Source organism: Rattus rattus, chromosome 1, assembly GCF_011064425.1.
Source record: "Rattus rattus isolate New Zealand chromosome 1, Rrattus_CSIRO_v1, whole genome shotgun sequence".
Taxonomy (NCBI): domain Eukaryota; kingdom Metazoa; phylum Chordata; class Mammalia; order Rodentia; family Muridae; genus Rattus; species Rattus rattus.
Genome location: NC_046154.1, coordinates 195,199,360 through 195,220,856, shown reverse-complemented (window position 1 = coordinate 195,220,856; position 21,497 = coordinate 195,199,360). Strand labels below are relative to the sequence as shown.

Below are 21,497 nucleotides of genomic sequence, written 5' to 3'. Positions count from 1 at the left end.
CATTACAGATGGTTGTGAGCCACCATGTGGTTGTTGGGATTTGAACTCGGACCTCTGCTCAGGAAGAACAGTCAATGCTCTTAGCCACTGAGCCATCTCTCCAGCCCCAAGAGAAAACTTTTTAAAAACTGATTTATTATGTAGTTTATGTATGAGTGCTCTGTATGCATGTACACCTATCTGCATGCCAGAAGGGCATCAGATGGTTGTGAGTCTCCATGTAGTTGCTGGGAATTGAACTCTGCACCCCAGGAAGAGTAGATACTGCTCTTAAGCGCCGAGCCATCTCACCAGCGCCGAGAAAACTATTTGTAATAAGCTGAAATATTTCAGACTTGATCTTTGCGGAGAAGTCATGTAAGAGTTATAATGGGCTCTCCCCTACCCCGAGGGAAAACAAATGAGGAAAACCTGAACTGGACTACTAGAGCCAATGTCTCAGCTAAGACTCACTAGCGCTTGTCCTGGGCAGTTAAAATCCAATTAGTGTCTTAAAATTAAATGAACTGCAGGAGTAGTGGCGCCCACCTTTTATACCTGCACTGTGGAGGCAGGGTAGAAGGATCTCAGATGGCCAGCGATGTCTACAGCCAAGCTAAGCTAGAGTTACACAGTAAGACCATGTCTAAGAAGTTAAATGAAGATTCCTTTATAATAATAATGTTAAAATTTATTATTTAGAAGTCTATTGATAAATAACCCTGCCAAAGTAAAATAAAAAGCACGAAAAATGGAATGGTTGCTACCGGGACGAGTAAATAATGGAAATGATTAGTGTGCAACACTTGAAAATGTACAACTGACCTTAAAACAAATTTTGAAAGATTAAATTTTAAAAATGTATGTTAAGCAGGAACTTCGTTTCCGTGGCAACCCGCGCGGTACAAAGTCTCTTTGTTCTCCAGTTCTATTCTAAATCAGCTCGCCCCTAGCCCCGCCCACATCTCAATGATTTCCGCTACTGGGCTAACACCAGCCGAGGCCCCGCCCTTCTACAGAGAGCAGCTACACTTCCGGCCCAGCCCGCCACGCAGGAGGCGGAAACCCGCGCAGGTCGGCCCCGCCCCCTGTGGCAGATCGTGTCGTCACTTCCGCCTTCCTTTCCCCTAGCTGGCTTCCCGGCGCGGCTTGTGAGGGATTATCCTCTACTCCGAATTCGTCGGAACCATGGTGAGCCTAGCTTTCGGCCCAGGCCTTCGGCTCCTGCCCGGGTCCTGCTGTGTCCCGCCTCCCCTCTGCTCCTCTTGTCTAACCGGAGTCGCAGGCTTCCTGCGGCCGTCTCATGGACCCTCGGCACATGGCACGGGCCGGGCATGAGGCCTGCGTGGGACCCGCTGACCAAGCTCTCTGCGTGGGGCTGGAAGGGAGAGCGCGCCCTAAGCCAGCATCTCTTTGTAAGATGAGAGCTTCTCATCTAGGGTACCTCGACCACCCCCAGGCCTCAGCCCTAGCGGAGAAGTTTCTAGCTACTCTTGTCGGCCCCGCCCTCTTCGGGGCGGGTCTTGAAGGGCGAGCGGCTGTGCAGGCCTGTGAAAGATGGAGGGTAGCTACCTGGTGGTTGGTGCTTGCCCATCCTTAATGTTGCCTTGAGTTTTGTCATAAACACTAGTGGGTTGATGTGATGGCTTATCCCTGGCGCCTACAAGAACGTCCCTCTCGCCATTTAAATAAATACCCACTCCGACGACTGACTCCTGAAATTATATCGGAAACCAGTTTTCCTTTAGATAACCTTACCGATCTAGTGAGAGGCCCTAGATGTGTCTTATCGAGTACTGGCGTTCAAACGGCGTGTGTTACTTTCTCCTTCTAGGCCTCCCTTTCCCTTGCACCTGTTAATATCTTCAAGGCTGGAGCTGATGAAGAGAGGGCAGAGACAGCTCGCCTGGTAAGCCCGTCTGCTTCTTTTAAATGAAAGATCCAACTCTTTGTGAGTGTAAATTTTGACCGCCTTTTCTGATTTTTCTTTTTTAAGTCATCCTTTATTGGTGCCATTGCCATTGGAGACTTGGTGAAGAGCACTTTGGGACCGAAGGGCATGGTAAGAAAAATAAGAAATTTTTAGAAGTTTCTTTTGTTTCTAGTTTTGTTTGCTTTTCCTGTGGTCTTGTGTTGTAGTGGCTGGCCAAAAAGTACATTTTTTTGCTTTTTGGGTTTTTTTTTCCTTTTTTTCGGAGCTGGGGAACCGAACCTAGAGCCCTGCGCTTGCTAAGCAAGCGCTTTACCACTGAGCTAAATCCCAACCCCCCCAAAATACAAACCATTTAATAATGGTTTAAAGCCTTTGGTGTAAATTTAGTAATAATTTTTTCCCCTTATGTTTTGGAATCTAAAACTTTAAATTAGAAAAAGTCCTTTTGTATTACCATCCCCAATCACACATCTCTCTCCAGTGGCAGCAAGAGTTACCGTTTGCAAAACCTGGTAGCGATGGTTCACTTACAGATAAGTTTGTCATGTTACATATTTTTTGCAATGCATTTTTTAAATAACAGATACCATTTTTTTGTTTATGTCTATGTGCTTTTAGTGTGCTGTTTTCAGAGTTCATGCTACCTCCTTTTATGTGAATAGATTTTTATAGCCTTGGTACTAATATTTTTAACTGATCTTTTGGTTAATACAGAAAGGGTTCCATTGTGATTTTTTTTTCTCTAGTATGCTATACTTTAACTCTCGTATAGTGTTGTGGGATGTGCTTTGAACTTTGCTGATGGACATTTGTCTCCTTCGTAGTCTTGTGGTGGTGTAGCAAAGCTAGTTTGTATTGTCTGAACTTCTAAGATTTTACACAGTGAGGTTTACAAAGCACGTGGTAGCCAAAGAACCTTTCAGAGGTTTCTGTGTCAGCAGGTATTCTTCAGGAAGTACTTAGACCTTAGTTTGACACAAATTTCCTTTCAGGATAAAATTCTTCTAAGCAGTGGACGGGATGCCTCTCTGATGGTGACCAATGACGGTGCCACCATTCTCAAAAACATCGGTGTTGACAACCCAGCAGCCAAAGTTCTAGTTGGTGAGTCTGAAACTTACTTATTCTTTTCTAATAATTTATTTCCTGGCAGGTTGTGTTAACTATTTAAATGAGAGATATTGGCATTTATCAGTATTAAAATGAAATTCAGAAGTATTGTCATCCATAGTCCGTATGGCTGCTACAACCACAGACTAGGTAGTTTTTAAATGATACAAGAGTCTTTGGCTGAACTGCCAAGTCCAAGATCGGTGGGCCCTTTTCTGGTGAGGTCTTTTTTTCTGTCATAATGTGACAAAAGACATAATGTGCTGAGACAAAAAAAGATTAGGGATTAGTTTCCATGAACTTGTGAGGTACATTCAAGCTAAAGTATTTAGAGCTTTAAGGTCTTCCAGTCAGATCTGGAACATACTATAAATGGAGTGTAGGTTTGCTGTGGAAGTTGTAAAAGAATTTAGTGATACGGAGGCATAATTTTGCTTTTTTTCCTAGATATGTCAAGAGTTCAAGATGATGAAGTTGGTGACGGCACCACCTCTGTTACTGTCTTAGCTGCAGAGCTACTCCGGGTAAGAGCGGCTGACATTTCCACCTTAGTACTGGGACTGTGGTTTGAGCAGTAGTCGAATCCTTGGTCACTCTTATGTGCCTTGTTTATTGGCAGGAAGCGGAATCTTTAATTGCAAAAAAGATCCATCCACAGACCATCATTGCGGGTTGGAGGGAAGCCACAAAGGCAGCAAGAGAGGCCCTGCTGAGTTCGGCTGTGGATCATGGGTTGGTATACCGCAGTCCCCTTGGGAAAGAAATCTAGAGAACCCTGAGCATTATCTTGGTACCTTGCTCTATCCTAGCAGCTAAAACCCATGCCACCCGCCCAAGAACCTTGGCTAGGCCTTCACTTCCCCTTCAGAACCTCGGCCTCCGGTCTCTAGAGTTAGCTCTCACTAGCCTCAAGTTCACTGCCCAAGTGCTGGGAGTACAAGCCTGTTTCCATACCTGCTTTATTAATCCCTTTAACATGATTCTTAGCCAGCATGTTTCTGGGTATTGATAGGTTCTCTGCGACAGTAGTCGTGAGGTGCTTTAGTACGGGACTGATGAATTTTCTTTAAGCTATATTGTATTTTTGAGAAGTTTTAGCTTTATAATATAGGAAATTTGCTACTCAAGAAATATTTCTGTGAGTGGAATTGCTGAGTCCAAAAGTCCACCTATTTTAGTTTACTTCGATGTGTATTACTAAATGAACCTCCGGAGACGATTTTTATTTGTGCTGAGTGTGTTGCAGACAGTAGCTTCCCCACTGTGACAGTATTTAATAGGCTTGCGTGCTCAGGTCTCTGGGAGTTTGGGAGTTTGGTGGGAAGACAGGATCCCATTGTTTTCTTTTTCTTGATTTTGATGACCTTAAAGGCCTGAGTAGGATCAGGTACTTAGATGAATCTTTGAAAAGTAAAGTATACTTAATGAATTAATAACAAGTACGTTTTCTTCTGTCTGATTGGTTTTATTAGTTCTGATGAAGTCAAATTCTGGCAAGATTTAATGAATATTGCAGGAACAACATTATCCTCAAAACTCCTTACTCACCACAAGGACCACTTTACTAAATTAGCTGTAGAAGCTGTGCTCAGACTGAAAGGCTCTGGCAATCTGGAGGCGATCCACGTCATCAAGAAGCTAGGTGGGAGCCTGGCAGACTCCTACCTTGATGAAGGTATGTGTGTGCCAAGCATACCCACTGATCAGAGAGCTTGTCTGTTAGGACCACTCAGCTGCTTTTGTCATTTTAACAATTTGTTGTGTTGACAGAATGAATCCTCTTTAACACTACTTGAACATGTTTTAGTTTCTCGATTTCATACAGGGTGAGGTCTTACTGATGATGGAGAAACTCTAGCTTTGCCCAAAGCTGATCCCCAGTGCTACTCTTTAGGATTATGTGTGTTTTCCAAACAATCTCTTAAGTCAAATCACTTAATTAGCAGGTTGTTATAAGGAGTTTTCGTGATTGATATTTTATTGACTTTTGTGTGGCATTTGCTTTTTTTTTTTTTTTAATTAAAAAATTTGGGTTGGGGATTTAGCTCAGTGGTAGAGCGCTTGCCTAGCAAGCGCAAGACCCTGGGTTCGGTCCCCAGCTCCGAAAAAAAGAAAAGGAAAAAAAAATTTTTTTTAGACTTATTTTCATAACTGTTGCCCATGGAGGTCAGAAGAAGGTACCAGAACCCCTAGAACTGAAGCAAAGAAAGATGACTATGAGCCATCACCATTTGGGTTCTGGGAACCAAACCAGGTCTTCAGAAGAGCAGCAAGTGCTCTTAACTGCTGAGCCATCTCTTCAGGCCCTGTTGTTTTTAAAGAGTTTTGTCTAGCTAGTGGTGGCCTTGAGTGAATGAGAGACAGACAGACAAACGGGGGTGGGGTGGGTGGTGGATGACCTTAAACATCTCTGTTCCTTCTGTTGTCTCCCAAACTCTGATTATGCAGTGCTGAGAGATCTGTCCAGGGCTTTGCGAATGCTAAGTAATCTGTGCAAGTTTGTGTCTCTGTGTGGGTGTGTGCATATCAGTGGCCAGAGGCAGCAGCTCCACTCAGCTGGAGTTACAGACTGGTGTAAGCACCCTGGGGTGAGGTGCAGGGAGCCAAATCAGGGCCTCTGCAGCAGTATAAGCACTCTTAACATCTGAGCCATCTCTCCAGGTTGTTTTTGAGAAAAAGTATTTTTGAAGTTTCTTTAGTTGACAAATAATTTTTAAGGTATAGAGATGTAGTATTTAAGGACTGAGTGATGCTCTTTTCTTAGTGTAATTTGTAGGGCATGTGTTTTTCAGTTCTTCACATTGTATTTACTTTCAAACGAGCTGTGGACCTTATAGGCATTTTCTTAAAGTGTTCAAAAGAAGCAAGTTATGTTGTGTAACCTTGTTTCTTCAAATGATTTGAAATCCTGGTTCTCGTGTGTGTCAAATGCCATTTGTATTACACAATTCTGAAAATATTTTGGTTACATTGATATGCAAAGGCTCTGTAGTGTTTCTAGTGGTCTGCCAAGTAGGGGAAGCCTTGTAACAGTGGCTCATACTGCTCCCATTCCTGTGTATGTGCTCTATGCCAGGAATTATAATGGAGCCTTAGCCCTGTGTAGTTCTCCTGATCATCTGCTAAGTGATAACAAGCTGACTAGAGCAGAAAGCACAAGGTAGGCTTAATAAGCCCGTTGTTTGTTACATGTCTGGAAGAAGTCTTTCCAGACGGTCAATTCCAGACCCTAGGATGACACCAAATCAACAAGGCTGGAAATTAGCATCTCTGCCTTTAGTTGTACATGATTTACATGAGTATCTGGTTGACCCTAGCCTTGGCCATGAGGGCAGAGCATGATTGGGACCAGGTTTATGTGTTGTGTTGTCCATGGTGGTCCATTTTACTGCTAGGCTAAGCTGTCTTGTTTATTGTGGGGTCTCTGTTATGTTGCCCTAGCTGTCCTGGAACTTGCTGTGTACAACAGGTGGCCTCTGTCTCTGAGAGACTTCGAGTTCTCACTGCTTGTTTTGTCTTGCAGGTTTTAAACTAGTAAAAATGAACGTAATGTTACTACACTGTAATCCATAGACTCTAGTCAGTTTCAGGGTGATATGTTTTATTTCTGTGCTAATGCTGTAGGATTGCCTGTGTGTACTCTCTTCTTTTAGTCATTTGCTTTATAATGTTTATGGGTATTTTTGCCTACATATATGTCTGCCATGTGTGTGCCTGGTGCCTGCGGATCCCCTAGAACGTTGGATCCTCTAGAACTGGCAATACTGAGTGTTTTCAGCCAACATGTGGGTACTGGGAAATGAACCCAGGTCCTCTGCAAGAGCCAATAGGTGCTCTAAACCACTAAACTGTCTGTCCAGCTCCGTGGGTTCTGTTTGTCAAGTATATTTTAGATACTAGGGTGATGTTTGGAATCACTACTATAATGACATACTTCTTAGATTCATGGTACATTGAACTTTAAAGTACACTATTTGGATTACTAATTTGCGAACAGACGACTGCAGGTTTACACATGCGTCCTAAAAGTATTTATCACATCTTTGTTTATTGTAGGTTTTCTCTTGGATAAAAAAATTGGAGTAAATCAACCAAAGAGAATTGAAAATGCTAAAATTCTTATTGCAAATACTGGCATGGATACAGACAAAATAAAGGTATGTGACTACAGTTCTTAAAATGCTGTTGCTGTTAACTTTTAGGAGTCAGTCAAAGTAAATAACTTTGATCCATGTACAGATAACACCCCCATCATACTTTGAAGTGTCTGTCTGTAGAAACACTGCAGTACAGTGTGGCTAGAGCTTTGTTTCTAAGGGACTGACGCCTAACTCTGCCTTTCTGTCTTCATTCTTAGATATTTGGCTCTCGGGTAAGAGTTGATTCCACAGCCAAGGTTGCAGAGATAGAACATGCAGAAAAGGAAAAGATGAAGGAGAAAGTTGAACGTATTCTTAAGCATGGAATAAACTGCTTTATTAACAGGTCTGTGTAATCTAAAGTTATTTTTTCTTATAAAAGTTGTATTTCCTATCAAGTTACTTATTGTTAGGAACTGCTGCACATGGTTTTACGTAGGATTGCAGATGGAGGCAGTTGATTGGGTCAGGACACTCAGTGGACTCTTAGCTTCCGGGCAAGTTTTGTGTGCTCTCGGGTTCCTCGGTTTTTATTGCGCTCTTCTCAGTACTTTTACACACATTTTTATTGTACTCACCTTTCGTGTGCTCATACAAGGATACAGTGCTTGCTGTAGTATGAAGTAAGGCTATATTAGTTGGGTATTGTGCTTTAGTGTGAAGCCCTGTTAATGTTGAACACTAGCAGTGAGGTAACGTTGATCTAATGGAGAGTGACTGACTACTAGACAGGTAGAACATATTGTGGGGTTTCAATTTCTGTTTTTGCTTATGCTATAGAGGTCAGAGGACAACTTGTCGGGGAGTGCATTCTCTATCATTTGAGACCCAAGGATTGAGCATAGATCATGAGGCTGGATATTTTTATTTCTGATGAAGTAAAAATGCTTGCAGGTTTTGCATTCTAATGTGATTCACTTTGAGAGGTAGCCATTTTGAGCATAGTGTGTATTTTATTTGCAGACAGTTAATTTATAATTACCCTGAACAACTCTTCGGTGCTGCTGGCGTCATGGCTATTGAGCATGCAGATTTTGCAGGTGTGGAACGCCTAGCTCTTGTCACAGGTATGGAAAAGTGTACACCGTAGTAGTTTCTAGTAAGTTACTGTGCAATGCATTAAGGATCTGAAGAAACCTTTTAAGGAGCTAAGAGTATATACTTTGAATTATACCCTTTAGTTTACTTAACATTGTTTGAAGAGTTACGTTCATTGATTGATTGTGCGTGTGTATATGTGCTCTGGTTTGCTTGTGGAGGTCATAGCATTGATGCTGTCTCCTCTTCACCGTGTTGGTCTTGGGTGTTAAACTCAGGTTACTAGGCTCTTTGGCAAGTGCCTTTACCCGCTGCACTGTCTCACTGGTCCCTCTATTATTGTATGCAACTTTCTCTTACTTAAAATACTCAGTATTCAGAAGTTTCTCAGACTGTGGTTTTTGGGGGTGTAAAGTGTTTGACAGTGTACAGTGAAATGACATATGGTAGGACCCAAGTCTAAATATGAAATGTATTTATATTAGGTGTGTACACCTTACACAGGGAAATAGTTTATGCAGTGTTTTTGACTTGCATTTTTACTCGCTTTTCCACCTGGGCCATTTTCATTCTTAAAGTTGCACATTTAGGGTTTCAGTTTTGGGATGCTTAAAGTGTACACCAGATTTTACACACACACACACACACACACACACAAAATTTACCGTAACTATAGACTTCTTTCTTGGTTTTTTCTTTTTTTCTTTTTTTTTTTTTTTTTTTTTTTTCGGAGCTGGGGACCGAACCCAGGGCCTTGCGCTTGCTAGGCAAGCGCTCTACCACTGAGCTAAATCCCCAACCCCCCTTTCTTGGTATTTCAAGACAACTCATTCTTTCTTACAAAAATAAAGACTTGAATTTCTAGGCATAAACCAATTTGAGCTTAAAAGAGAAGTATTAAATCTTAACTAGTTTGTTTTGCTGAATACTAGTTCCTTGTGCCCCATGTGAGTTAAAGTTAACAGTAATCTTTAATGGCGACTTTGTGTCCTTCAGAGTGGGTCAAGTATGTATCTTGTGCTTGAATTTAAACATAACTTTTCTAAGTTTTTTATTTCCCAAATGGTAAAAATGTTTAAAGAGTGAATCAATTTAGTAACAGCCTCTAACTCACAGATGTGTTAATGTTCATAGGTGGTGAAATTGCCTCTACCTTTGATCATCCAGAACTTGTGAAGCTTGGAAGTTGCAAACTTATTGAAGAAGTTATGATTGGGGAAGATAAACTCATTCACTTTTCTGGGGTTGCCCTTGGTGAGTGACTATGTAAATCTTGGATTAGGTACCTAAGTCCTTGCTGGCCTCTGGAAGTGGAAAAAAGTTGTAGGGTTAGAGAGATGGCTCAGTAGTTATGAGCACTGACTGTTCTGTCCTAAGTTCAATTTCCAGCAACCACATGGTAGCTCACAACCATCTGTAATGGGATCTGATGCCCTCTTCTGGTGTGTCTGAAGACAGCTATAGTGTAGTCCTATACATAAATTTTTTTTTTAATGGTTGCTATAGTGCTGAAATCTGTATCCTGTGAGCTTGAGATGGCCCTGTGGGTGGAAGTGCTTGGAGCCTGAAGACCTAAGTTCCCTTTCTGGGACCATCATGGTAGAAGGAGAGACCCATCTCACCACTGACTTCCATGCATACATACATCCACACACATACATACGCACATGACTAAGGATTAATAAGTGGACTGGATAGATGTGTCCTACAAGGGCAAATGTAAATTTTGAGAGTCCCTATTTTATGTTTTGTTTCAGTGTGTTGAAGTCAGGTTGATATTTGCTGCCTTTTGAATTGAGTACATTTAGTATGACTTTTTCTTGATCATTCAGAACATATTTGAGCATGGATTTTTGCAGAGAAAGCATTGGAAGGAAAACCCAATAATAGTCACTCATGAATACTGGAATCCAGATGGTTTTGTGTAGATGGCTAGATGGTAACTGGTTGATAAGTATTACACTTACCTTTAGGTGAGGCTTGTACCATTGTACTTCGTGGTGCCACTCAGCAAATTTTGGATGAGGCTGAAAGATCTCTGCATGATGCCCTTTGTGTTCTTGCCCAAACTGTAAAAGATCCTAGAACAGTTTATGGAGGAGGTAAGCATTTGGAGAATGTTACATACTTTGCTCTTGTCATACACTATGTCTGACTTAACATATGAAGGTATTGGCTCTTACAGAAACAGAGACAGCTGGGTGCATAACAAATTTTTGGGTTAAATTTGTAGGTTGTTCTGAGATGCTGATGGCTCATGCTGTGACAATGCTTGCCAGTAGAACCCCAGGAAAAGAAGCTGTAGCAATGGAGTCATTTGCTAAGGCCCTGAGAATGGTAAGCTGGGAAGAGAAGCCATGAACACTTCATGGGCATTTATATAAACTAAATGTGTTTTTCTATCCTAGAAAAAAGTTTTTCTCCTTGCCTTTACAAAAATGCAGTAGTTCACAATGTCTTATATTTTGAATGCACATTTTATACCTAATCATGAGTAGTTATTAAGAAACACATCCAGGCACGGTATTTGCCTATAATCCCAGCACTTGGGAGGTTGAGGCCAGGATTTCAAATGTGAGACCAGCCCTGTGTGCATAGGAAGAGCTCGTCAGGGTCTTCAAGGCTATACATTTAGCTGGCTTTCTAGGTTACAGACAGTGTGGTCCTTGGTGGTTATTTGTCATTTTCAAATTGCAGTTGCCAACGATCATAGCTGACAATGCAGGCTATGACAGTGCAGATCTGGTGGCACAGCTCCGAGCTGCTCACAGTGAAGGCCGTATAACTGCTGGACTGGGTAAGAAATCAAATGGACTTCTGCATATATGGACTTTATACATATGCATCTCTATACACACACACATACACACACACGCACACGCGGTGCACTTTGGTCATATCCCCTTCCCTTTGTTCTCATAACACCTTTCTCCATCACTGAACCCTTTGTTTCCAGGTCCCTCTCCTGCTCACATGGGCGGAAGGTTATTTACTTGGATAAAGGTGCCTTCTCAAGGCTGTACCCTGAGGAATATGACTCATCCTTCCCCAGCAGCCATAGTAGCTTGTCAGTGAGGATGGGCCTGTAGGAGCCCCTTTCTTTTCAATGATGGATGGAATGTTAATGGGCCTCTCAGGTCCAGAAGATAGCACTCCAGAGCATCCTCCTCCTCCAACCCTTAGTTCCCTCTACCCTGCACTGCAGTGTTCTCAGAGACCTGTTGAGGGCCGAGCACTCAGGCATTTGTTTCCTGTACTTTCCCCAGTCACAAGGCTCCCCACGGACTCTGTCTGCTGCAGCTTTTCTGAGCAAGGCAGCCCCACTCTGTGCATATGAACCTAGCCCTCTAGACGTGCAGCTCTGCTGCCAGGCTTAACAGTTGTTCTTGCCATGGTTTTTAATAGTGCTTTTATAGATAACCTAGCTAAATCAGGCACTTAGGTGCAGTAACAGCTTTAGTTATATTACAAATCATCAGGCGAGATGTTTTAATGCCTTTTGTTCTTACTTTAATAACTGCCTTTTCAGATATGAAGGAAGGCAGCATTGGTGATATGGCAGTACTGGGTATAACCGAGAGCTTTCAAGTGAAGCGGCAGGTTCTTTTGAGTGCGGCGGAAGCAGCAGAGGTGATTCTACGAGTGGACAACATCATCAAAGCGGCACCAAGGTATTAGAGCGCTTGCACTCCTGGGACAGTGTACTGAGACAGAGTCCAGGGAGCTTGATAATTGTATTTAACGGGACAGTTATTTTAGTAGACTGCTACATAAGCTATCTAAAATATGTAGTCATAGTTCTTAAGATTAGAAAGGCTTAGGAAGAAAGTGGTTTGGGTAGCCAGGGGCCCACTCATCTTGGAAGGACTAAAGAGCCAGGCTTATGAAGGTCAAGGATCAGGGAGCTGTGAGTGTCTGAGCTTCAAGCACTAAGATGGCAGGTGCCTTACACATGCATGGCTCATAAACATTCTTAAGTACCCATTGACCAGTCCTTTCCAGTCCATATTGTAGAAAGTAACCAAGTTCTCTTTAAAATGCTGTCACACACAAGTGGTTAAATTAAGTGCATCCGTCTGCTTCATGTTGCTGTGTCAAATTGTGACGACGGAAGGATTTATTTGGGTTCACAGATTTAGATGTTTCAGTTTCTATTGCCTTGGGGTGGAATAGTTGCCACTGAGGAAAAGAAAAGGAGTTTGTGCCCAGGATGCCAAGGGAAAAGAAGGTGGCGACAGTTTACTTAGAACCTGGGCCTTAGCAACATTGGTTTGACATGCAGTGTTAGTGGAGTGGTGGGGATAAACTTAATCCTATAGAAGGTTCAAAAAAGAAAACTCAAAGTACAGTCTCCCTCGGAAAGTACAGTTCCCTCAGAAAGGGGAAATTGAAGTGCAGGTTGCAGTTTTGAAGTGTTCTGTAAGTGAACAGAGAAGCTGCCATTAAAGGAAGCCCAAATATCTTAAGTGGAAGATTGTTAGATGCAAGTTTAAAATTCTTTAACTTTGAAACTTTGGAGAGTTCCTGGGGGTGCTCGCTAATTGTCCCAGAATCTCACATACGTGGATTTTTAAAATTCTCACTTTTTCTCACACTGTATAATTCAAAAATGTTTAAAAGCATTTTAAAACAAATATAAAGTTAAAATTTCACTGTTATGCCTGCTGTCCCTTTGCAACAGTTCGTTATGTCTCCGTCACTATGCGTGCAGTCACTGGAGAATTAGGCGTGAGGGATGATTATGGCACAGTGTGTTCTCTGCTCTAGCGGATCTGTGGGCAGTCCTGTGCTCCTGAGTAGATTGTCGTCCAGGACCCCTGTGTCGTTGTTTGGCTTTGATTTGATGTATCTGTCTGATGAATTTGGTAAACTTTCCTAATCCTGACATCGAAAAACATGAAGTAAGCCAAGTATAGTAGTATATTCCTTAGAAACTGAGACAGAAGGATTGCAAGTTCAAGTCTAGTCTTAGGATATATAGTAAAGCAAAATCCAGGTTAGCCTTTTGTGGGAGGTACATTGTTTAGTAAGTAGGTTGTTTGGGTCAGACACAGAACTGTTGGGTACAGGCCTACATGATGCATGAGTTTTCCTGTGTTCTCTTAAAGTGTGACTGATTGAGTGGTGTTACGTCCTTATGGGAAGTGGACCCACAGTGACTTTAGTGAGACAAAGGTTCTTGTATTTGTAGTCATTGAGAATCTAGTTGAAATCATACTTTTCATTTTTTTACTTTTTGTTAATGTGATTTTTTTTTTCTTATAGGAAACGTGTCCCTGATCACCACCCCTGTTAAGCATTCCCATTTGCTGTTGAACTCTGGACCAGTTCATAGCAAAGCTGTATTTGAAAGACTTCACCCTTTAAAGAAGACTGTGGAATTGCCGTGTCCATGACAGCCTTAAGTTTGAACATTTAGCTGACCTTCTGTGTTAAACATGGGTCTAATTTATTTGCTATTTCATTTTCCATACAGTTCAGTTGATTTACAGGTTCATTTCTCATACTGTGTATTAAAATAAAAATTCAGTTACTTAGTCCTTAATGTCTTTTTTTTTTTTTTTTTTTTTTTAGATCCAATTGATAAGATATAATTGCCCACTTAAATATACAAAGCCCAGTACCATCCATCCCTTAGGAACATTAATAACCTGTAAATACACAGAGCAGAATCTTAACATCACCTGCCATGGCTGTTTACTCTCTCCTGTCTCTTCCTTTCTCCCAGTCCTTAATGTCTTAGTGATCTGTATATATCATATCCTATTTGAAATCTACTTATGGAAGCAATCATACCTCAGTGAAGAGTTGTTTCAGCCTAATCAATTCCTGACTTTATCCTTTTATAAAGTAATTGATTATGCATACACACACACTCAGTCATGCATAGCTTTTACTGAACATTAATTTAGAGTAGAAGTACCATAAGGTACAGTTCTGATTTAGTTTAATATAAGTGCCCTTTCTTATTTACGTGAGACAACACTGTTCAAGTTTGGAAACATGACATTTAACTGTCCACCTCTCTCTGGTGCCTTAATAAGATAACTTCTTCCTAAGATAGTGCGTTTGTTTAGATGATAGTATGACTGTTAGGTAGAGAACTGAAATGTATTGGGTTTAATTTACACTTGACATAGATGCAGAAGTTAATCAGAATATTGCAGAGTGCACAGAATTGAAGATTGCCGAAAAGCTTAGATTTACTGGCTGCCAGAGCATCAGGGTGCCCTCAGGGAAAGGGGGGCTGTGAAAGTTGGTAACAGGGCTAAGAGCCATTCAGTCAGCAGCATGTTTGTCACACAGCGTGATCCCTAGCTCACGATACACACCTGACTCCAGCATGGAAGGGCTAAGTCAGGAGGGTGCCTGGGGTTGCTAGTCACAGCTAGCCTTGTTACTGACGTGCGTGGGCTTCAGGTTCAGTGAAAAGGATCCTGTGCTTAGATATATGTGTGTGAGTGCTTTGCCTGTCTGTGCCATGTGTGCCCCATGCCTGAGGTCAGAAGAGGGCATGTGATTCCTTGAAACGGGAGTAGAGTGGTTGTCAGCCACCATGTGGATGTTAGGAACTGAACGCAGTTTCTCTGTCAGAGCACTGGTCACTTAGTCATCTTTTTAGCCTCTCTATTTCAATACTAGGAATTTACTAGGGGCTGGTAGGATGGTTCAGTGGTCAGGTGCTTGCTGTCAAGCTGGAGGACTTGAGTTTAATCCCTGGAACCCACATAGCAGGAGAGAACCGGCTCCTGTAAGTTTTCCTCTGACTTTCATATGTAAGTGGTGTCCAGACCCAAACACCAAATGAATACATGTAAAAGTACAAATTGCTACTAGTTGTTAATGACTAGTGTCACTGCATAGAAAACTGCAGGATTCTAGGATCCAGTAAAGGCTGCACTGGTCTCTCTCGGGTTGACTCCTCCGTGAGGACTGGACTGCTATTGTTTGACTTGGGAGGTGCTGACAGGATGTGGGAGGGAATCTGTTCTCTTCCTGATTCTCAGAGCAATTTCAACTCTGCAAGATCTGGTTCTAATTTCTTTTTTCTTTTTTTAAAAAGCTGTATTTGAATGGTGTCTCAGGTGGGCATTTGTGCTGAGTGCAGGTGTCCTTGGAGGAGTTGGTGTCCCCAGGAGCTAAAGTAGTTGACTTGGGTTCTGGGAACCAAACTTAGCCCCCTAACCACTGAGCCGTGTTTCCAGTGGCTGTTCTACCACGGCTGTCAAGTGGATGTGAGCGGCACTTCCCTAAGGCTCACAGCCTGCTGCTGTTGGTCCGTCTCCATTCCTGTGGCCCTTTCTCCATCCTCTTCAGTCATGCTTCGTAAGCCCGCCATTGCACTCACATGTCGATGCAGGATTTGTGAGCTTGCCGGGTTCCTGCGTTTTAATGTCTTTAGAAGTGGGAACTTGGGGCTGGGGATTTAGCTCAGTGGTAGAGCGCTTACCTAGGAAGCGCAAGGCCCTGGGTTCGGTCCCCAGCTCCGAAAAAAAGAACCAAAAAAAAAAAAAAAAAAAGAAGTGGGAACTTTTCTGTGGATCACAATTGCTATAGAACTTTAAAACCCCTAGCATGAGCAATAAAGGAAAGCTGGATTTAGATCTTGGTTTTACCTTGTGTTGCTGAAAATGGAACCCAGGCACACAGGTGACTAAGTGGCAGAGGTGGGGATTGAGTCCAGATAGTGAGGCGGGTTCTTCCCTCAGCCAGGGTACTGCGGTGTTCTCTGATGGCTGTGACCTGTGCTCTTAAGTTGTTTTCACTGACTTGAACGCAGAAGCCGTCCTTGCCCAGCCCTGAGATTTTGAGACTGACTAACCCTGCCTTAGCCTCCTGAGTGCAGGGGTTGCGGGCATGTGCTAGTATCCTGGTAAACCCCGCCTTTTGAGTGCAAAATTACAAATTACAGTGGTTGCCACATAGGGCAAAATAGAAAAGGTTGGCGGTCTGTTTTTCTACCATAAAGATGAGTGCATGAGTACAGTGTTTGAGTTCAGCTGAGGTACCGATTGAGGCTGTCTCAAAAGAAAACAAGTTAGCTGGAGTTTTAACTGCTGCGGTAAGACATAACCCGAGAAGGATTTAATTCATCTTACGTTTCCAGAAAGTAACTCTGTCCCCCAGGGAGGGAAGTCAGAGAAGAACCAGAAGCAGAAGCCATGGAGAGGAGGTGCTTCCTTCTCATGGCTGCCTTCACTTCCCCACAGAACCCAGAACCACCCCAGGAGCGGCACCTTCCCTAGTGAACTGGACCCTTCTGCTTCAACTATGAATCAAGAGAATGCCACACAAGTTTGTCCACAGGCTAATCTGGTGGAGGCATTTTCTCAGTTGAGGTTCCCTCTTCCCAAATCATTTCTAGCTTGTGTCAAGATGACGTCTATGTAGCTGGTACAAGTTAATACTACTCATCTCTAAAAACTGAGGGGAGGTCAGTAGGTAAAGTTTGCCTTCATTCCTACCTGGGATGGTCTGCAGATTTCCCTCAGTCCTTTAGGTTTCCAGACTGAAAACCCAGGGAAGAAATAATACTTGGTGCTTCAGCCTTTCTTCCTTATTTGCAACGAGATCTTAGTATCTCCAAGACCACCAGAAGATGCCTCTCAGCTCACGACCCCTTTGGTAAACCTCTATTTCCAGGAATATCTACATTATAATACGTAGCAGCAAAATAAGTTATGAAGTAGCAACAAAAATAATTTTATAGTTGAGGGTCACCACAACATGAACTGTATTAAAAGGTCGCAAGCATTAGGAAGGTTGAGAACCACTGAACTAGAAGAAATATAAATGCCATATAGACGTCATTAAAAGAGGCTTTTTTTGCGGGGGGGGGCATATATTTGAGAAAAGTACGTTGCAAGCTTACTGATTTAGAAAAAAACAATTTGGCTATCCACCAAATGTTAGTGATTTAAGGGCAGTTGCATACTCAATGAGAACTCTGATGAGTTAGCTTCAGCTCAAGGCTATAGACCAGCTTATGCTAGATGCCTGTTCGTCTTGAGAGGGAAGACTGTAGCCGAAGCTTCTTTGGAAGGCAAATTCTTGTTTGCAAATTGTGTTTAGAGTCAGCCAAGTATATGGCTTCAGTCACCTTGAATAAGAATAGACTGGAAAAAAATAGCATTCTAGCAATCTAGTAGGAATGTGGGCTCATTGCTATAAGAAGAAATCTATCCCTCTGGGTATAAACATACTACATTTAATGATTAAGGGCATCTTTGGCGGCGGTCTGGTCACTGACTGCAAGTGCTCTGCACCAGAGAGGTGGTGACAGTATTATGTGACATTCCAGGACCTCCTCTGACTCAGCCAGCAGTATTTCTGAAAGGATTCTGACAGTCCAGAACCGTGCTTGTCCTCCATGGTCAGTCCTCCCATGGTTCTTTAGAAAACCTTCATATAGTTCGTCTTAGTAAGATGACAATTTGTGTCCTTGTGTTTTGAAAAGGTTATTAAATCATATACTGACAGCGTTTTAGAATTTATGCATTTGTGATACGTTCTTTCATAAATAATGCCCAAAATACCTAGATTTGTAGACTGTCAACAGACCCTATGAACAAAAACCCAAACAAATGATGACAAAAGTCAAGATAAAAGCTGAAACTTCAAACTTCAAATGCTTGTTCTAGGCGAACCGATTTTTACATTCTACCTTTAACAAAGAATGACTCTCGGGGAGCATGACTGTTCTGGAGGGCAGCTTGGACCCCCCCCCTACCCCCGAGGAATCACGAGGCTGCCTAGAAGAAAGGTTTGGTTTTTCAGATGACAGTGAACTCAGCCGACCTTAGTTCAAACCTTACAAAGGAAAGTGAGTGGAACCAGCTTGAGCCACTGTGAAGTCAGAAGGCCCAGCTCCACTGAAAGACTGCTGTGGTGTTTACAGCAGGGGCTAAAGTGCTGGGACGCTCAGGCCTGTGTAACCACAGCTTTTTCCTTTAAACCAAGCCTGACAAGGCAGAGTTGTCCCTTTCAGGAGCCAAGTTAGTAACACCAGTACATTGATACTACACGGAACTTCATGGTAAGGAAATAGGTAGGTGTGAGAGCGAGAGACAGACCACCCGAGCATTTGATAGCATTCTTTATTTTAACAAACACCATATACGAAGCACTCACCAGCCTTGTGACCAGCCACTTCTGCAGAGTGGAAAAGGCTGAAGTGTGGTGTGTGGCCCTTCTTGCGCTCCAGTGTTTCCAAGTAGCTCATATGAAGGAGCTGCTTCTGGCACAGGAGTGACACTCACTCTGGGTTCCAGGTCAGCAACAGCACACACCTTCCCCTTAGGAAGAGGTGCTGTGGACTGGAAATGCTTTCTTCTCAATGGTCCTGTATAACCTCGACTGGCTCTCCATCAGCCCAGGGATGAACCAGGACTATGCCTTCTGCTCCAAAGAGATGCCTTCGGAACAGATGGGTCCTCTGAATTGCTCTTCAACAGCAGCTGCTCAAGAGCTGGGAGGAAGAAGGGGAGGAGGTGGCTCTTGGTTCTCTTCCTTGGCCAGTGCGTATCTCCTAGTTTTTCTGCGGTCAGGCTCTGGGGTCTCCTCTGCCCATCTCCCAACGCGGCGAACACCTTTGCCCACCTTCGGGGCATTTCTGCAAGGATTGTGATCATAGATGACCAGCTTCAGATTTGTCAAGTGGGCCAGGCTGGGGAAGTAGCGGATACTGTTCCGATCCACGTCTATCACCTCCAGGAAGGGCATGTGAAGCAACACTGAGGGGAAGTCAGCGAGCTGATTGCCTGAGAGCCAGATGGTTCTGAGCTCGCGCAGGCGCCGGAGCTGGCCGGGCAGCAGACGTAGGGCGTTGGAACCTGCATGCAGGGTTTTAAGGAGACTCAGCTCACAGACCACATCCGGGAGCCGGGTGAGGCAGTTAGACTCAAGCCACAGGGTCCTGAGGTTCTGGAGCAGGCTGAGCTCATCCGGGAGGTCACAGAGTTTATTATTGCCCAGGTAGAGGATGCAGAGCTGTTTCAAGGTACACACCGCCTGGGGAAGAGCTTTGAAGTTGTTGAAATCCAAGGCCAGGATCTGCAGGTTCTGCAGCTGTGCCAGGTCGGGAGGCAGGCTGTGAAGGTGGTTGTCGCTGAGGTAGAGCTTTACCAGCTCGGTGAAGGAGCACACGTGCAGTGGGAAGCGACGGAGCTGGCTCCCGCTCAGATCCACCATCCTGTCCAGAGGCATCTCCCGGAGGTCTCCCACCACATAACTCTGGCAGCGGTCCGTGGGGATGAAAGCCACGAGGGCCCGGATGGTGTTTCCCATGGGAAGCTGGCTGCGCGGCGAGCCCCTGCCCACCAACTCTGTCAGGGCGTAGGCTGGCTCTGCCCACTGCTCAGGATCCCTTCTACCCTCTCTTTATAACCTGGAATTCTGTGACAAAAGCCAGTCACTTTGACAGAATAAAGTGCTCCTGATAGCAGCTCGAGTGTCTGGTGACAGGCCCGACAGGCAGGGTCTGGGACATCATGTCCAACTCACATATTTGTCTTTAATCACTTAAACCCCGATATCTTATCTACTCTTTCCAGATTTTTTCCCCCAATGATAAAATACTGTAACAAATGTAGAGAAGTAAAAAAGAAAAATATCTATATTTGTACTATGTAGGTAACACTGTAAATATTTGAATGTATAGCTGTCTCCTTTTGTTACAAATGATTAATTTTTTTACTTACATGTGAATTTAAAAAGTCACACTGTGACTATGTACTTGCAGCTATAAAATATGCAATTACTTTAAGTCCTCAAATAGCATTCCACATGTATGCACAATGATTTACACAGTTTTGCACACTGGACCAGTCGGTTACTTGTAATGTGTGGCTGTTCTAAACACCCTCATACACACATGTGAGAGCAGTGGGGGCTGGGACCTAGCTCAGTGGCAGAGGGCTCACCCAACCCAAGCAAGGTCCTGCTTCAATTCTGAGTGTGGCACAAGGCAACAACCACACATGCCCTAGGTTTTCCAGGACACATCCTTGAAAGTGTTACCAAAGGCTTACATCCTTTACAGATTTTCGCCACAGTTCCAACAAGCCTGAGCCAATATATAATCAGAAGCAATGGCTTCTTGCATTGTTACCAGCTAACATCCTGCCACACTTTAAAAGGGTGCGTTTGAGCTGGAAGTGTAGCTTAGAGGTAGAAGTGAGGTCCTGGGATCCATTTCCATTTTTGCCAAAACAGACACAAAAAGCCCTTCTCTGACGAAGGACAAGAAGGAAATGGGAAGCAGACTAGCTGTCTTCAGACACACCAGAAGAAGGCATCGGATCTCATTACAGATGGTTGGGAGCCACCATGTGGACTCGTCTTCTAAAGCATGGATAATTACATTGTAACCCTAGGGGGCAGCTGTGCCAGATGCATTTAAACACCATCAAAGCTCTGTGCTTCTCTTCCGTAATAGTGTCCAGTCCAGAAAGCAACGATCTGCCAGAACATTCTAAGGACTGCTCAAGAACGAGGGCCTTCAAGGTCTGACCACTGGGGGTTAGAGAGATGGCTCAAAGGTTAAGAGCACTTGTTCCGTGCCAGCCATATCTGACGGCTCACAACTGCCTTTAACTGCAGCTTTGTGTGTGTGTTGGTGGGAGGGGGTTGATGATCCAGCACCCTCTTCTGGCCTCTGTGGGGACTTGCATACTTGTGTGTCTACACATATGCACACACACACACAAATAAATATAACTGTTAATTTTAAAATCTATCCACTGGAAATGGAAGCAGAAGTGTTTACTGTCTCTCTGCTCTTTGCTATACGGCAGGAAACCGGCCCCTCCCCCTCCTCCATGCTTTTCCCCACTCGCTGGCCGCGTATTGTCACCTGAGGTGACTTTACAAGTCAGCGGAGTATGTGGAAATCACATACTGAAACTGGCAGCACTTTGGATCATCCTGGATGCCTGAATAAATTCTGAACAGACACCTCCCTCCTCACAGCTCCCGTGCCTCATCCAACACCCCACGGAATCTGGGTAGGTGAAAAGTAAATTGACCAAGTCATGAGTCTCCTCCTGTTACTGTGTTAGCCTTTAGCTCTCCTTGTATTACCTTGTTTTAGATCCCCTCCTTACAGTACCTTGTTAGAGTATAGATAATTGTTACAGAGAAGCAGATAAATCTATATATGGACTTGAGAAGTTACTTAGAAGTCTGTAAAAACAGAAGCCACGTTCAGAACCATTTCATGATTTCCATCTATGAAAAGTTTCACGTACATCCTTGTGTAGAGTAAGAATTTCTGTTAAGAAGTAATGGTGATTGTTTAT

At 43.4% G+C, this 21,497-nt stretch overlaps 2 protein-coding genes across 2 annotated transcripts; one reads left to right on the top strand and one right to left on the bottom strand.

The window, feature by feature from the left end:
• Window positions 1-1,066: 1,066 nt before the first annotated feature.
• Cct2 (chaperonin containing TCP1 subunit 2) lies at window positions 1,067-13,744 on the top strand. The gene is made up of 16 exons (XM_032912727.1): window positions 1,067-1,170; window positions 1,814-1,888; window positions 1,976-2,041; window positions 2,905-3,016; window positions 3,470-3,546; window positions 3,642-3,754; window positions 4,495-4,697; window positions 7,079-7,179; window positions 7,380-7,507; window positions 8,125-8,228; window positions 9,334-9,453; window positions 10,173-10,301; window positions 10,433-10,536; window positions 10,897-10,996; window positions 11,729-11,870; window positions 13,465-13,744. The coding sequence occupies exons 1-16, from the start codon at window positions 1,168-1,170 to the stop codon at window positions 13,493-13,495; spliced, it is 1,608 nt and encodes a 535-aa protein (XP_032768618.1). The 5' UTR covers window positions 1,067-1,167; the 3' UTR covers window positions 13,496-13,744.
• Window positions 13,745-18,282: 4,538 nt separating this feature from the next.
• Lrrc10 (leucine rich repeat containing 10) lies at window positions 18,283-19,547 on the bottom strand. The gene has a single exon (XM_032890802.1). It carries the CDS (start codon window positions 19,483-19,485, stop codon window positions 18,661-18,663), a length of 825 nt encoding a protein of 274 aa, XP_032746693.1. The 5' UTR covers window positions 19,486-19,547; the 3' UTR covers window positions 18,283-18,660.
• Between the last annotated feature and the right edge of the window lie 1,950 nt (window positions 19,548-21,497).

Coding starts and splice junctions, on each gene's coding strand:
- Cct2 (XM_032912727.1), top strand. Junction 3,017..3,469: donor AGCAGCCAAAGTTCTAGTTG/GTGAGTCTGAAA, acceptor TTTTTTTCCTAG/ATATGTCAAGAGTTCAAGAT. Junction 4,698..7,078: donor AGACTCCTACCTTGATGAAG/GTATGTGTGTGC, acceptor TGTTTATTGTAG/GTTTTCTCTTGGATAAAAAA.
- Lrrc10 (XM_032890802.1), bottom strand. CDS start 19,485: ATGGGAAACACCATCCGGGCCCTCGTGGCTTTCATCCCCACGGACCGC.